At 41.6% G+C, this 12,380-nt stretch overlaps 1 protein-coding gene across 1 annotated transcript in view; it reads right to left on the reverse strand.

Annotated features, from left to right (window-relative positions):
• syne1a (spectrin repeat containing, nuclear envelope 1a) overlaps positions 1 to 12,380 on the reverse strand; it is a 166,855-nt gene that overhangs the window by 126,819 nt on the left and 27,656 nt on the right. Inside the window, exons 29-45 of the mRNA XM_046061634.1 lie at positions 11,261 to 11,425; positions 10,352 to 10,492; positions 10,095 to 10,255; positions 9,713 to 9,869; positions 8,731 to 8,958; positions 8,526 to 8,624; positions 8,095 to 8,282; positions 6,624 to 6,747; positions 6,282 to 6,448; positions 5,971 to 6,124; positions 5,174 to 5,829; positions 4,347 to 4,526; positions 3,929 to 4,082; positions 3,385 to 3,543; positions 2,518 to 2,700; positions 2,313 to 2,414; positions 1,569 to 1,772 (exon numbers count right to left, since the gene is read on the reverse strand). Coding sequence (XP_045917590.1) covers positions 1,569 to 1,772; positions 2,313 to 2,414; positions 2,518 to 2,700; positions 3,385 to 3,543; positions 3,929 to 4,082; positions 4,347 to 4,526; positions 5,174 to 5,829; positions 5,971 to 6,124; positions 6,282 to 6,448; positions 6,624 to 6,747; positions 8,095 to 8,282; positions 8,526 to 8,624; positions 8,731 to 8,958; positions 9,713 to 9,869; positions 10,095 to 10,255; positions 10,352 to 10,492; positions 11,261 to 11,425 — 3,222 coding nt within the window. The remainder of the gene's footprint in view (positions 1 to 1,568; positions 1,773 to 2,312; positions 2,415 to 2,517; positions 2,701 to 3,384; positions 3,544 to 3,928; positions 4,083 to 4,346; positions 4,527 to 5,173; positions 5,830 to 5,970; positions 6,125 to 6,281; positions 6,449 to 6,623; positions 6,748 to 8,094; positions 8,283 to 8,525; positions 8,625 to 8,730; positions 8,959 to 9,712; positions 9,870 to 10,094; positions 10,256 to 10,351; positions 10,493 to 11,260; positions 11,426 to 12,380) is intronic.

The following is a 12,380-nucleotide window of genomic DNA, read 5'->3' on the forward strand; positions in this document are numbered from 1 at the left end:
AGCCGCTGCACGGCATGTACCACAGACAAATAGAAGAAGTAGCTGAAGAAATCCTACCAGTGGCTGGAAAAGGCTGGACTAAAGGACAGCACAGAAGCACTAATCATGGCGGCACAAGAACAGGCGCTCAGTACAAGATCAATAGAGGCTGGGGTCTACCACACCAGGCAGGACCCCAGACTGTGAAAGGATGCCCCTGAGACAGTACAGCACATAACAGCAGGGTGTAAGATGTAGGCAGGAACAGTGTACATGGAACGCCATAACCAGGTAGCTGTCATAGTGTACAGGAACATCTGCCATGAGTATGGGCTGGAAGTCCCAAGGTCAAAATGGAAGAAACCTCCTAAGGTAGTTGAGAATGACCAAGCTAAGATCCTGTGGGACTGACAAACTGGTAATGGCTAACCAACCAGACATCATGTTGATCGACAAACAGCAGAAGAAGGCTGCAGTGATAGATGTGGCAATCCCAAGGGACAGCAACATCAAGAAGAAGGAACACGAGAAGCTTGAGAAATACCAAGGGCTGAAAGAGGAGCTAGAAAAGATGTGGAAAGTAAGAGCAACAGTGGTGCCAGTGGTAATTGGAGCACTGGGGGCTGTGACCCCCAAACTCTACCGGAGCTTGAGGATGACACATACCACCCCGCAAGGGGTGAGAGGGGGAATATTTTAAATTTTATATATATATATATAGCGGCTGGTGCTGAAGTTACTCACAGAATCACTTCCTCTTAAGTGATTGTGCCTACATTTTTGCAGTTGTACTTTGTCGTTCTTAATTGAGAGCTTTTACTTTGAAAAGTTCTGAAGGAAATTCAAAAGAGTCTCTGGCTTGCTTGACACACCTCTGACAAAGCCCCAAAAATGAGAGATCAGATTCCCCTGAATGAGAAAAGCAGGAATTTCCTCTGCCTGGAGATACTGGGGAAATGAAAATAAGCATCCATAGGTTGATGTGGACCAATCGCCGGGACACACACTCCTGCACATGCTTAACTGTGAACATATAAAACTATCTCTTTATAATCAATTTGTTGAAAAGGGAAAAAATAAATACTTGCAGCAAGTGGGAATTGAACACACCTCAAACGGGAGTCCTGTGCACTACTGACTGAGCTAACCAGGCACTCTTGATGGATTATAAACGATCAATTGACCATGTTCAATTCGCCAACTAATAACTTAACTAATAACTAAAAATTTGGCCCGATGCCAGACTAATTTGCCGACCCCTGTAGTACAGTCTGACCTTTGACCTCCTAAAGATGGACAAATTTTAGGACAGAGGTCAGAGGACAGAGGTTTCTAGAGCAGTGTTCTGCTTTGATCACCATGATAATTATTATATTTTATTTCACACCTACTTGTTTTCTATTTTGATTGATTATTCCTATTTTATTGTGTCTTTAAATGTGTTCCAATGCATTTATTCACCTTATGTTAAGCACTTTAAATTGCCTATGTGTTTAACCGGTGCTGTACAAGTAATCTCGCATTGCCTAGTTATGGTTATGAAGGCATTCATTTAAATAACTATGGTATCACTGATGATAGTGTTGTACCTTAACTGTACTAATGTCTTCAGGAGAAGTAGCTTCACTGAGGTCAGATAACGAACCCTCAACTGCCATCAGCCGCTCAGCCATTTGGGACATGAGGTCCTCAAGTCGCTGCTTCTGGAAACTGAAGTAGGTCAGAGTATGTTTGGCCTGGTTGTACACCTCCTGGGCATGGGCCAGTTTCTTCCTCACGTCTGACTCCAGAACCTGGTTCAATTAAGTGATTTAGTAACATCATACAGCCAAAATCTCATATAAACAAAATTCCAACAGTGTTTTCGTTTTCCTTCTAAGTACATCTATGTGGTTTAATTTTCACAGCATTTTTAGTTTTGTATAGTATTTATAATGTATTCCTGCGGTGCTAGATGGAAACATCTACAATCCTGTGACAGAAAAACACAAAGACAACACAGTGGAAAATATTAACATTTACAACATGTACAAAAATAAATGTAAATCATATGATATGATACGATTAAAGTTATGTGATGCAACTGTATTTATAATGAGGTTATAAGCACAAAAAAGAAGTATTATCACTGCTATTGAGATACATCGTAGCAATACTATATATATTATTTATTATTTCTCTGAAATTTAAGCCAGACAATAATAATACAAACATTTGTACTACATTTAAATATTACAAATTACACCTGGCCTAAAGGACAATGGAGAAAATATTCCTCTGCTATCTTAATTTCAGTAAAAGCCTCCCATATTTCTCTTCCCCACCATAATGACCTGCATTTCTAACGGGGTTTCCTGCAGTTTGGCTCGCTCCTTCAGCTCTGTCACTCTCTCCTGCAGGGCATCTAGCCTCTGCTCCCTCTTCTCCACCTCAGCCTGTAGATCAAAGTGCAGGACATTTCATTAAATACGAACTGAATGTTGTTCCATCATCATTATTCGTGCACTCTCTCATGCAGACTGCCCACCGTGTTCTGACCTGAAAGGTTGCAAGATGAGCCTCTGTCTTCTCTTTATCACTGAGATTGGTGACACTGTCGGTGAGATCAGCGATTGAGTTGGTGGTCCATTGGTTAATGTCCTGCTCCATGGTCTTGAGGTCATCCCACAGGGCTACACGGTAGCCCAGTCTCTCTGTGTTGGTTTGTATTCTTTCGGAGATCTGAGGGAACAGAGACCAGCAGTCTGAGTACAGAACAGAATACATCTCAATCAACAGGAGAGGTGGGATCTCCCCTCTCTCTTTGTGTTTAGGTTCCTCTAGCTCTCTCTTTCTGTAACAAGGGATAGTATGCTTTACTGGAAGATAGAAGAAAAACAGGACTTAATTGGTTAGACAGATGTGGGGATGAGAAGTGAGAGACAGAAAGGCAGATAACATGTCTAGACTTGTTTATATTTCTGTCTCATTTGTGACAGCTGAGCAGCCAACTAAATCCCACAAGTGGAGAAAACGGAAAAAAGAAAAAAAACAGACAGCAATAAATATCATTAAAAAAGGAACAGTGCCAGTGTTCAGCAGAGCTGTACAGTGGATGTCATAATTCATTTTTTTAACAGTAAACAACACCACATACTCATACTCATCATACTCTTCATAGTCTCTTAGATCTGGGTAACAATGTTGACAGTATTTGGAGAATTCATGGAATACCACATGTCAGGATGACGGCAATTCTTTAATGTCACAAAACTCAAGAAAGTATTAAATTACCATGTGTGACCAGTTAGCTTTAGGATGTGAATGCATCATGCATTTGTCTTAAAGGAAAAACCGCCAAATGGTTTCAGCTGTCAAGGCCAATAAAGGTGCATGGCACAGCACATGTTGTCAAGTACCACTCACCTCCAGCCACTGGTCTCTTAACGTCTCCATGTCCCTCTGGATAGAGCAAGAATCAGAGTTGGGAACCTTCTCCAGCTCTCTCTGCAGGTCCTCGACCGTGCTGATGAGCTGGTCCATGTCTTCCTGTCTTTCTCTCAGCTCAGCTTGGACCCTGTCATGCTAGAGGGACAGAGGAGAGTGCAGAGGGAATGACAACAGACCGCCACTAGAGGGAGAGATGCTGTACAAACTGGAAGGGAAGATGAGGGTTTGTTGTTGAAATGCAATTCTCTTCCTGAGAGTTACACTGATTGATATGCAAGGTATGCAGGGAAAATCATGTACAATAGCAGAGTTACATAGTGTATACTATAAGAGAGGAAATCAAATTGTCACTGCTCGGTAAAACTGTCCCAACTGCACTAATAATATAGCTCAGTGGACCATGACACGTGTGTGATCTATGAATAATAGTTTTTACTTTTTATTTACCATATGCCTCATTTCAAAAGAAAATGCAGAAAATTCAACAATTAATCATTTTCTGAGAAACAAAGTTACTGACTCGTGTGAAACTCCTTTTGGCCTCCTGAGCGTTGTGGTTGTGGTCGGGCAGATTTTGAGCAACACCCTGAGCATTCTCTACAACAGCTGTGAGGATCAACTTCAGGTGGTGGAACTGGCGGAGAAGATCTACCACAACTCCACTTTGTTCCTGACTGTATGGGAAAAGACAGGAAAAAGGTTATGGCAAACAGATACGCTAAGTATCACCTGGCTGTGGATATTAAATGATAAAAATACAACAGATTCTGAACCTGCTTCCATATTAAAATGATAAAAAAAAAAAATACTTGACCAAATTCAGCTTCTGCTACAAAATAACTCCATGCCTCTCCAAACTTTGCACAGTAGAACAAAAAAAAAATACAAAGCAAAGGAATTTAAATGAGATGAATAAGACTGTTGTCCCCCCTCCTTACCCAGTGGTGATCAGAGTCCTGACGTTCTCGCAGGCTGTCTTCACCAGAGCTACCTCCCTGAGAGCCTCACCAGCCAGCTCACTGTCTCTCTGGGCCAGCTGGCTTCCCTTCTCCTCTAACCACTGCTGGGAGTGCTGCAGGGACTGCAGCTCATCCTCCAGCTGGACAAAGAAACGCTGCCTGGGAGAAATAGAAGAAAACAATGGGGATTACTAGCCTGATTCCAATATAATATATCTCATTTTCAGGAGATCACATTTAAATGGATTTGTCCATCTACAATTTGGCTTTGTGTACGGTATATTCTTGAGGAGTTTGGTATGGGGTAGGTCTCTGAATCAAAAGCTCACAGGATACATTTGAAAGTGACAAAGTATATCCAACAATATATTTCAAGGGCAACAAATCTGGCATAGGAGCAACAAAGGTGTTTCCTAGACTGGGGTGTAAACTGCAGTTACACAATAACAATGATCTGGTTATCTTGTATGGCTTTTAATGCAAATAATGGAGATCCAGTGCTATTTAAGTTAAGTCAAATGCAAGAGTCTTGCAAAAAGCATTTCACATATGTATGTGGCTTATTAATTTGTTCATCTAACAACAAAAAAGATGATTTGTGAGCATAAAAAAGATGACATGTCTTAGCTCAGATTAGCTTGGGGGGGGGGGCGGGGGTCCCATTTTAAATGTTATATACAGTTTACAAAGGGCTGATACTAATATTGCTATTGAGATTGGAGCAAATCTGCTGATACCAACTATGCTGATATTAAGAACCATAACATATCTGTTGGCTTGATGTTTTTTGGTGACCATGTACAAACCTGTTTTGAAAGGCTTGTACGCAGCTCTCTCTGGTCCCTTCTTGCCTTACTTCGTCCTCCAGTTTTTTCAAATTCTTCATCACCTCCTCTCTCCTCTCTCTAAAGGAGCTCCACAATGCCCCTAAAGCGTCTGCTTCACTCTGCCTCCACCCCACACCCCTCTGAACGTCTTCCAGAGCCATTGTGAGAGCCACTGCCTGTCCCCTGCAAGATGTTCTTCCCTGATGATGGCTCACATCTTTGGAGCCTCGCCACTCTACCCCACACAGGTGAAGGTGTGCTTTGCTTAGCTGCCCATCTAACCCGACTGCCTCAGCCTCAAGCCTGGCCACATCTTTAGCCACTTCCCCTATCCCGCGATGCAGCTCTTCGGCTTTGGAGCGGTCCCAGCTCCCCCTGCCTTCCACTGCCTCGTGAAGGCGGCGCACGGCCTTAGCAGCCGCTCCATGCTTCTCAAGAAAAGTCTTTAACTCAGTCAGGCACTCTTTACGGAGGAGCAGGAGACGTTGGGATTCACTGAGGGGCTGTAGGCAGTCCTCCCTCCATCCCTGGAGTTGCTGTTGGGCATCCAGGGTGGACCAGCGAAGCAGGAAGGACTCTCTCTGCTGGAGGGTCTCTCTCAGTGATGCATGTGCCTGTAGCTGCGCCTCATGCTCCTACAAAAAGATGGTTCAATTAGACAAATTTGTGTGAGCTCCAACAGCAATCAATATATATGTGCTTACTGTAATGGCTGTAATGGCTAGACAGAGCCTATAAAGAGCATCATTGCTGACAGCAAGAAATTGATTTCGCACCTTCAGCTTAGTAATTGCAGCCTCAATATCAGCAATATCAACCTGGGAAGAACTTCTCAAGCCAGACAGGAAGTTTTCACTCCTTTGGGTCAAAGTTAGCAGTGCCTGATCAAACTGTTCCAACTGTTCCAACTGAAGCTTCAGCAGCTCAAGTCTGAAAGGTGGGCGACGAATATGAGATTAGTGTTTCGACAGGGGTGTATTTAAACAAAGCAAACAATGGTGGAAAAAGCTGATACAAATGCATCGATCCATTAATTCAGAGGTAAACAAATGATTATCTGTATAATAATGTTTAAAAAGTCAATTGCCTGTGTGATATGCTGTTCTTCAAAGAAGTGCATCTCTCCTGTATTTGTGTGAGATCATGACTGAGCTCTTGGATACGAGCTTCAGGCGCTGTGGGGTACAGACAGAGCCCGAGATTCACAAGACCCTGAAGGAGAACCTCATAGGACGGTGTCTCCCTCTGCATTTCCTGTATTAGTGAATAAATATTCACAAATGATGCACACATAATTAGCCAAAAACACACTGTATAACAGGTGAAGTCAACATAAAACTTAAAAGGGCAGATAAACATTGCAACTAAAAGTCAAAATGCAAATGGATTAGTTAGTGAGAAACAAGCAAGGAGCAGTGAAATGATTTACCTGTACATTCAGTAATTCATTCCTAAGCTTTGCTTTGTCTGCAGAAAGCAGGTCGGTGTCTGGACAGCAAACAGACTCACACCTTTCCAGCCAGCTTTTCATAGACGAACTCTCTTTTTCAAATCTGTAGATACAAAGGTCACACTAAAGAAAATGTACTCAAACGAAAGAAAGAAAATGTACTCAAACGAAATACAGCACTATTCTGAAAATACATAGAATAAATATTGATTTAACAATAGATTGATAGTAGCATCCTGCGATCTAAAAGTATCTGGACGCAATGACACACACACACAGACAGTGACACACTCTCTGTGTTATTTTTTATCTGACCAAGCCTCAGTATCAGTGACAGGGTCATAATGCGGCAACCATATCTCGCCTGGGCACCCAGTGCTTTAAGTAATCCCTCATACATACACCTGCAGGGGAGGAGATGAGGTTGACTGCAGAGGAACACACAACCACACAGATAAATAAATACACTAAGCTGAATTTTAGCAGCACAAATATAACTGTATTACTTGCTGAGTAAATACTAAAGAACAGGAAGCTTTAGCACTTTAAACGGCTACTATGTGACTGGATAATTTTTTTTCCCTCATGAATAATACAAAGAATAAGAGACAATTGCTCCAGTGAAAGTCCATTGTGTGATCAAAGAAAGTGATAATAAAAGCATGTCATTAGAATAGAAAGGCGATGGGCTGACTAGGGGACAGACAGATTGAGTCGCAGACAAGATCTCGCTCCTCTACATCACACTACGATGAGGGAAATGATTCAGGGAATAAAAAAGGAAAGAGGAGGATTCAGCATACAGAGAACATGTACAATAAAAGGGGAAATTGCAATGTTTGTACAATCAGAACAAGATACATGTTGAGCAGAGACCAAAACAGTAGCATACTCTATATGAACTCTTTCAGGAGTTTGTGCTCAAAATATTTCTTTCAACATTTCAACATTTTCTTGTGTTTGTGCAATGTGACAAACACCAGCAATATTCAAACACACCTCTTCTTGGTGTTGGAGAATCACAAACAGACAAGGTACAGAGCAATACTGTCAGCCCAGCACAGCATTACAGCAGCTGACAATGCATCCTGGATAAAACCTTAGGTAAGCTCCTGATGACTAAACACAGGAATTTTCACACAGCAGCAGAGACACAGACACTGGGACTTTCTTTATGATTCTGTCTCTACAGTCTCTCTACATGTCATTGCCCTAAAAGCTAGATAGGATGGCTCATGCCTGGATATTCAATGTGGTGAAGCACTCAGCAGACTGCTGAGTAATGCTGAAGTAGAAGGTGCATGAGGTTAACACAAACTGTTGTTCTATTCCAAAATAATATAAAGGTGACATATTATTTTTTTCACTGTAGTACTATAGTTTCTTTTGCTGAGGCTCCAGTTTCCTAAATAAATGAACAAACGTAGGCACACATAACTGTTTACTTTACCTTTGCCACAGTGCAAGAAGACTTTCTAGTGTTGACTGCTTTTCTGCGGCTTTTCCCATAAGCTTTCCCTGTTGCTTCTGGAGGTTAGCCACCTCTTCCTCCAGCTGGCTGCCCTCCCCAAGCCTCTTCATGGCGGAACACAAAGCCATCAGCTTGGGGTTCAGCTGCTCAACAGCCTGGCAGACCTCCTAAAGGAAACGTAAAGGTACTTGTCATCAACTCTGCAGAGGGTGGTAAACCACAATAGCAACAAAATAACATAAATCTTTAACATAAATCCTACAAACATACAGTCGCTAAATTATGGAACACTGTACAATACTGGACATTACAGACTAGCCTGAAAAATAATCAGGAACAAATGTTGATAAAATGTTATTAGGTTCGCTATTGTGATGTAGGATTAAGGCATTCTTTGTGTTTTTTCTTACCATATGATCCTGGAGGCTTCTGTAGGTCTCAGATGATGATGCACAGTTTGTGACTGGACAGTCCAGCTTCTCTTTGAGGTCACTCATTGTTTTCTTGACCTGACAATGACAAAAACTTCACTTGTTCATAAACGAACACATTGGCACTGCTAATTCTTAATTACAATTTATGCCCCAAACCATTTCATTGTGTTTTGCTGTATACCTGCTCAAGGTTATCATTGTATCTCTGCCTGTATGAGCGGCTCTGGTTGAGCTGTCCTCCCAGCTCCTCTACTCTCCCCTTCAACTCTTCCCAGTAGCGCCTCATCTGTGCAAGTTGTGCCCGAATATGTCCAGCCTCTCCAGGGGTCACAAACCTTGACAAGGCCTCACAGTCGGCCTCCATGCGGGCCAGGGCTGCCCTTCTCTCATCTAAACCTTCCCCCACAGCCTGTAGAGATGCAACAGCAGAGGAATGATAGTATGGATAAAGTGGGAGGCACAAGTTAGTTTAATATAATAAACTGAAAAAAAGACTGGATAACACCTTGCTTATTCTCTCTAGACTATTCATTGGTGTTGGATACAGACAATGTTATGTTTTATCTTCAGCAGATTTGTTTGTCTGCCATAGATAAAGGTTGTGTCTCATCAGGTTCATGGAGGTCTAGAAAAATTGAAGCCTAAAAGTTGGGTAGAATAGACAACTGCCTGTGCTGTTCCTGGAGGCAAATGTGTTTAAACGAGCCAAATGGCTCCCGCAGGATTTCTCAAGTCCTTTTTTTTCTCTATAGACCTACCAGAGATTGACAAAGCTGAGGTCTGGCAAACCAAGATTATATTTTCTTCAATACGATCAATTTATTTTTTATACCCGAGTCTACCTTCTTTGCTGCAGCTCTGATCCAATTTCCCTGTGGGGTTAGATTAACATGTCATCTTATTTCATCTTAATCTTAATAACCCTCGGGCCACACAGACACTGTACACAGTGACACAAGGCCAGACAGCAATTCTGACCAATTTTTACTTGGAGCTACTAAGGAAATGTGTGAATGATGCATATTTATTTGTGAATATCAGAAGATTATTGAAGGAGTTAGTATTATGGTTGGGAATTGTCTCACTTGTGAAAGACTAACCTAAAATTATAAAAACCAAGGTAAAAAATGAAATGTTAGGAAAGAATGAGATACACAACATACCTCCACTGTACTGATGTGTTTGTCCAGAGGGTCTAAGGAGGAGGTGGAGTTGACAGCATCCAGCTCCTTGTCTTTCTCATTGATCCACAGAGAAAAGGCCTCTGATTGACTGCTGAAGCGCTCCCACCACATACATACCATCTCCAGCTGGACAACACTGGAAGACACAAGATTAATCAAAACACATTTAGTAAAATATACTAAATGCATATCTAGGTGTATTGTAGGAATCATTTTGCATGGTGAAAATTGCCACCTGATTTTTTTGTCATTTTTTTGTCGTCAAACTTGGAAATATGATTAAAGTTTGAAGAAGTTACAGTACACTACACGCTATTATAATTCAAGGGGATGGGAGGCTTGGGATGAGGATGGGACGCACTTCTGGTTGAGGTGGTCTTGAAGTTGTGTGACTGCTTCTCTGGTGGACTGGGCCTGCTGTAGAAGAAGAGTCTGATTCTTCGGACCGAGCTGAATATCAGCTGCCTTCTCCAGGAGGAGATCTGCCCGGACAGAACACTCCTCAGCCTTTGTGAAGAGCTCCTTCAGGCAAGAGAGAAGCCCATATGTTGTATGAGCGAATACAGAGCATACACTAAATTCATGTACACATATACAGTACGTACTGTAGATACACACCTTGTTATGCTCCACTTCTGTTTTCAGGCTGTCCAGGTTGTTGAAAATAAGTTCTTTGCGCAGCTCATTGTTGGTGTTACTGATAAACCTCCAAACTGTTTCTCTTTCTGCTTCAAAATTCTGCCAAGAGCTCAGAGTTGCCTTGAGATGATGAAGAAACAGCAGAATAATGTCTGTGGGTAAAGTTTCATCCAGAAAATGCTACATGTACACAAAGAGGTGACTGTACTGTCGTGTTTAGTATCATTCAATGTTAACAAACTGATCTTTCAGAAATAAATTTTAGAATAAAATAATATCTGGCCTTAATTTAACTCTAGATTGTCCCACTACACTTCCCAGGAAGAGCTGAAATCATTAACAGTGAAATTATATTTAAGTTTTAAATGTTAATTAACAGTGTGAAAAATGACTCAGGAAAGTTCAGTTTAACCTGCTGAGAAAAGGTAAGTCATGTCACGTGGGACAACAAAATGCACCTACTATCTCTGCATCTTCTCCCATCAATCTCTCTCTATGTAATTATTTGACAATGGTGTGATATGGTCCGTCTCAAATGAATATTTTCCTTGGATTCAGAGGGACAAACATTTATCCCTGATATTGAATGAAGGTGTTTTATGGTGGTTTTGCTTTTGAAAAGGAACTTATTCACTTCAGGCATCTTCCATGCAGAAGCATGTTGATTTTCTGATCAATTCGAGGACAGTGATTTAAGTGTATAAACATATCCCAAGACATCAGACACAAACAAAATTAACATACCACATAACAATCAATATCTGGTTAAGGTTGAACATGAACCAATCAATGGTTACCGCAGGGGCGTGTGTCTACACACACCCATGCAAACACACAATTAGCACAACATTAGCACACTGACATGAGAAAAATCCAGGCTATGTCTACCTGCAGGTTGTGCTCCTTTGCCCCTGATTTACGGTCGACCTCTTTGTAAGCTCCCTCCAGCTCCCGTAGAGACTGACTGAGCCCCTCCCCTTTCTGCAGCTGGCGGCAATGGGACACCAGAAGCTCCGCCTCTCTCATGTTAGCATGCAGGCGCTTCAGGTGTTGCTATAACAAACACAGGCATGGAAATAACATGTCAGATGACAAAATGACAACATAATACCAGAAGTGTCCTTTGTAGCACCTCTAACCACACCCTACAGTGATGTCATTGAGTCCTGGAGTACACCTGAACATCATGCAACAATGTAAGAAGTTCATTAGGATCATCCTAAATATTTTGTGAGATGTCTTCATTTTCCTTTATATTACTTAAAGAGGTGGTATTATGCTCATTTTCAGGTTCACCATTTTTTTTCATACTGCACATTGCTACAGCTCCTCTTTTCCTGTGTGTGAAGGCTTCGTTTTAGCTATCGAGTGATACATCTTGTCTTTAAATGATCTTCGTTGGGATTTGCACATGCGCAGTTCCTAGTTAAAGAGTACTAGCCAATCAGAAGCAGAGAAGGGTGGGCCAATGAGAAGCCGGTAAACACGCCTTTGGTTCAGCTGTACATGTTGCCAACCAGCTTGGCAACATGGACTGGAGCAAGAGTTTCAGAGTGGTGAGTTATTAATTTGTAACAAATGTATCTTTCATCCATAAAGTTTTAACTGAGCTCTGTCTCTACATCACAGTAACAACTTTATGTTCACTGACTGCCTGGAGGGTAGCTAGTGTTTGGAAGGGAGAAGAGAGGTGTGCTGCAGCTCAGTGTTTTTCCACCAGTGTTTTTGAGGGCATGTCAGACTAGCCACTTGGCGAGCGTTATATGAGGCGCATTTAGCTTTCATCCCTGTGATGTCACAACTATATGTATTATATGCATATATATTATATGCACAAAAAGGTATATAACTCAATAAAGGAGAGGGAAAAGGCCAAAAAGCATAATACCACCTCTTTAAATGAGACATAAAAATCATTTTTCTCTGGGACATAAAAATATTTCATACGATTAAAAAAAACAGAGTGATAGACATTTGAATGCAGAAATTCATATCACACTACAACAAC

The sequence above is a fragment of the Micropterus dolomieu genome, linkage group LG10 (genome assembly GCF_021292245.1).
Source record: "Micropterus dolomieu isolate WLL.071019.BEF.003 ecotype Adirondacks linkage group LG10, ASM2129224v1, whole genome shotgun sequence".
Taxonomy (NCBI): Eukaryota; Metazoa; Chordata; class Actinopteri; order Centrarchiformes; family Centrarchidae; genus Micropterus; species Micropterus dolomieu.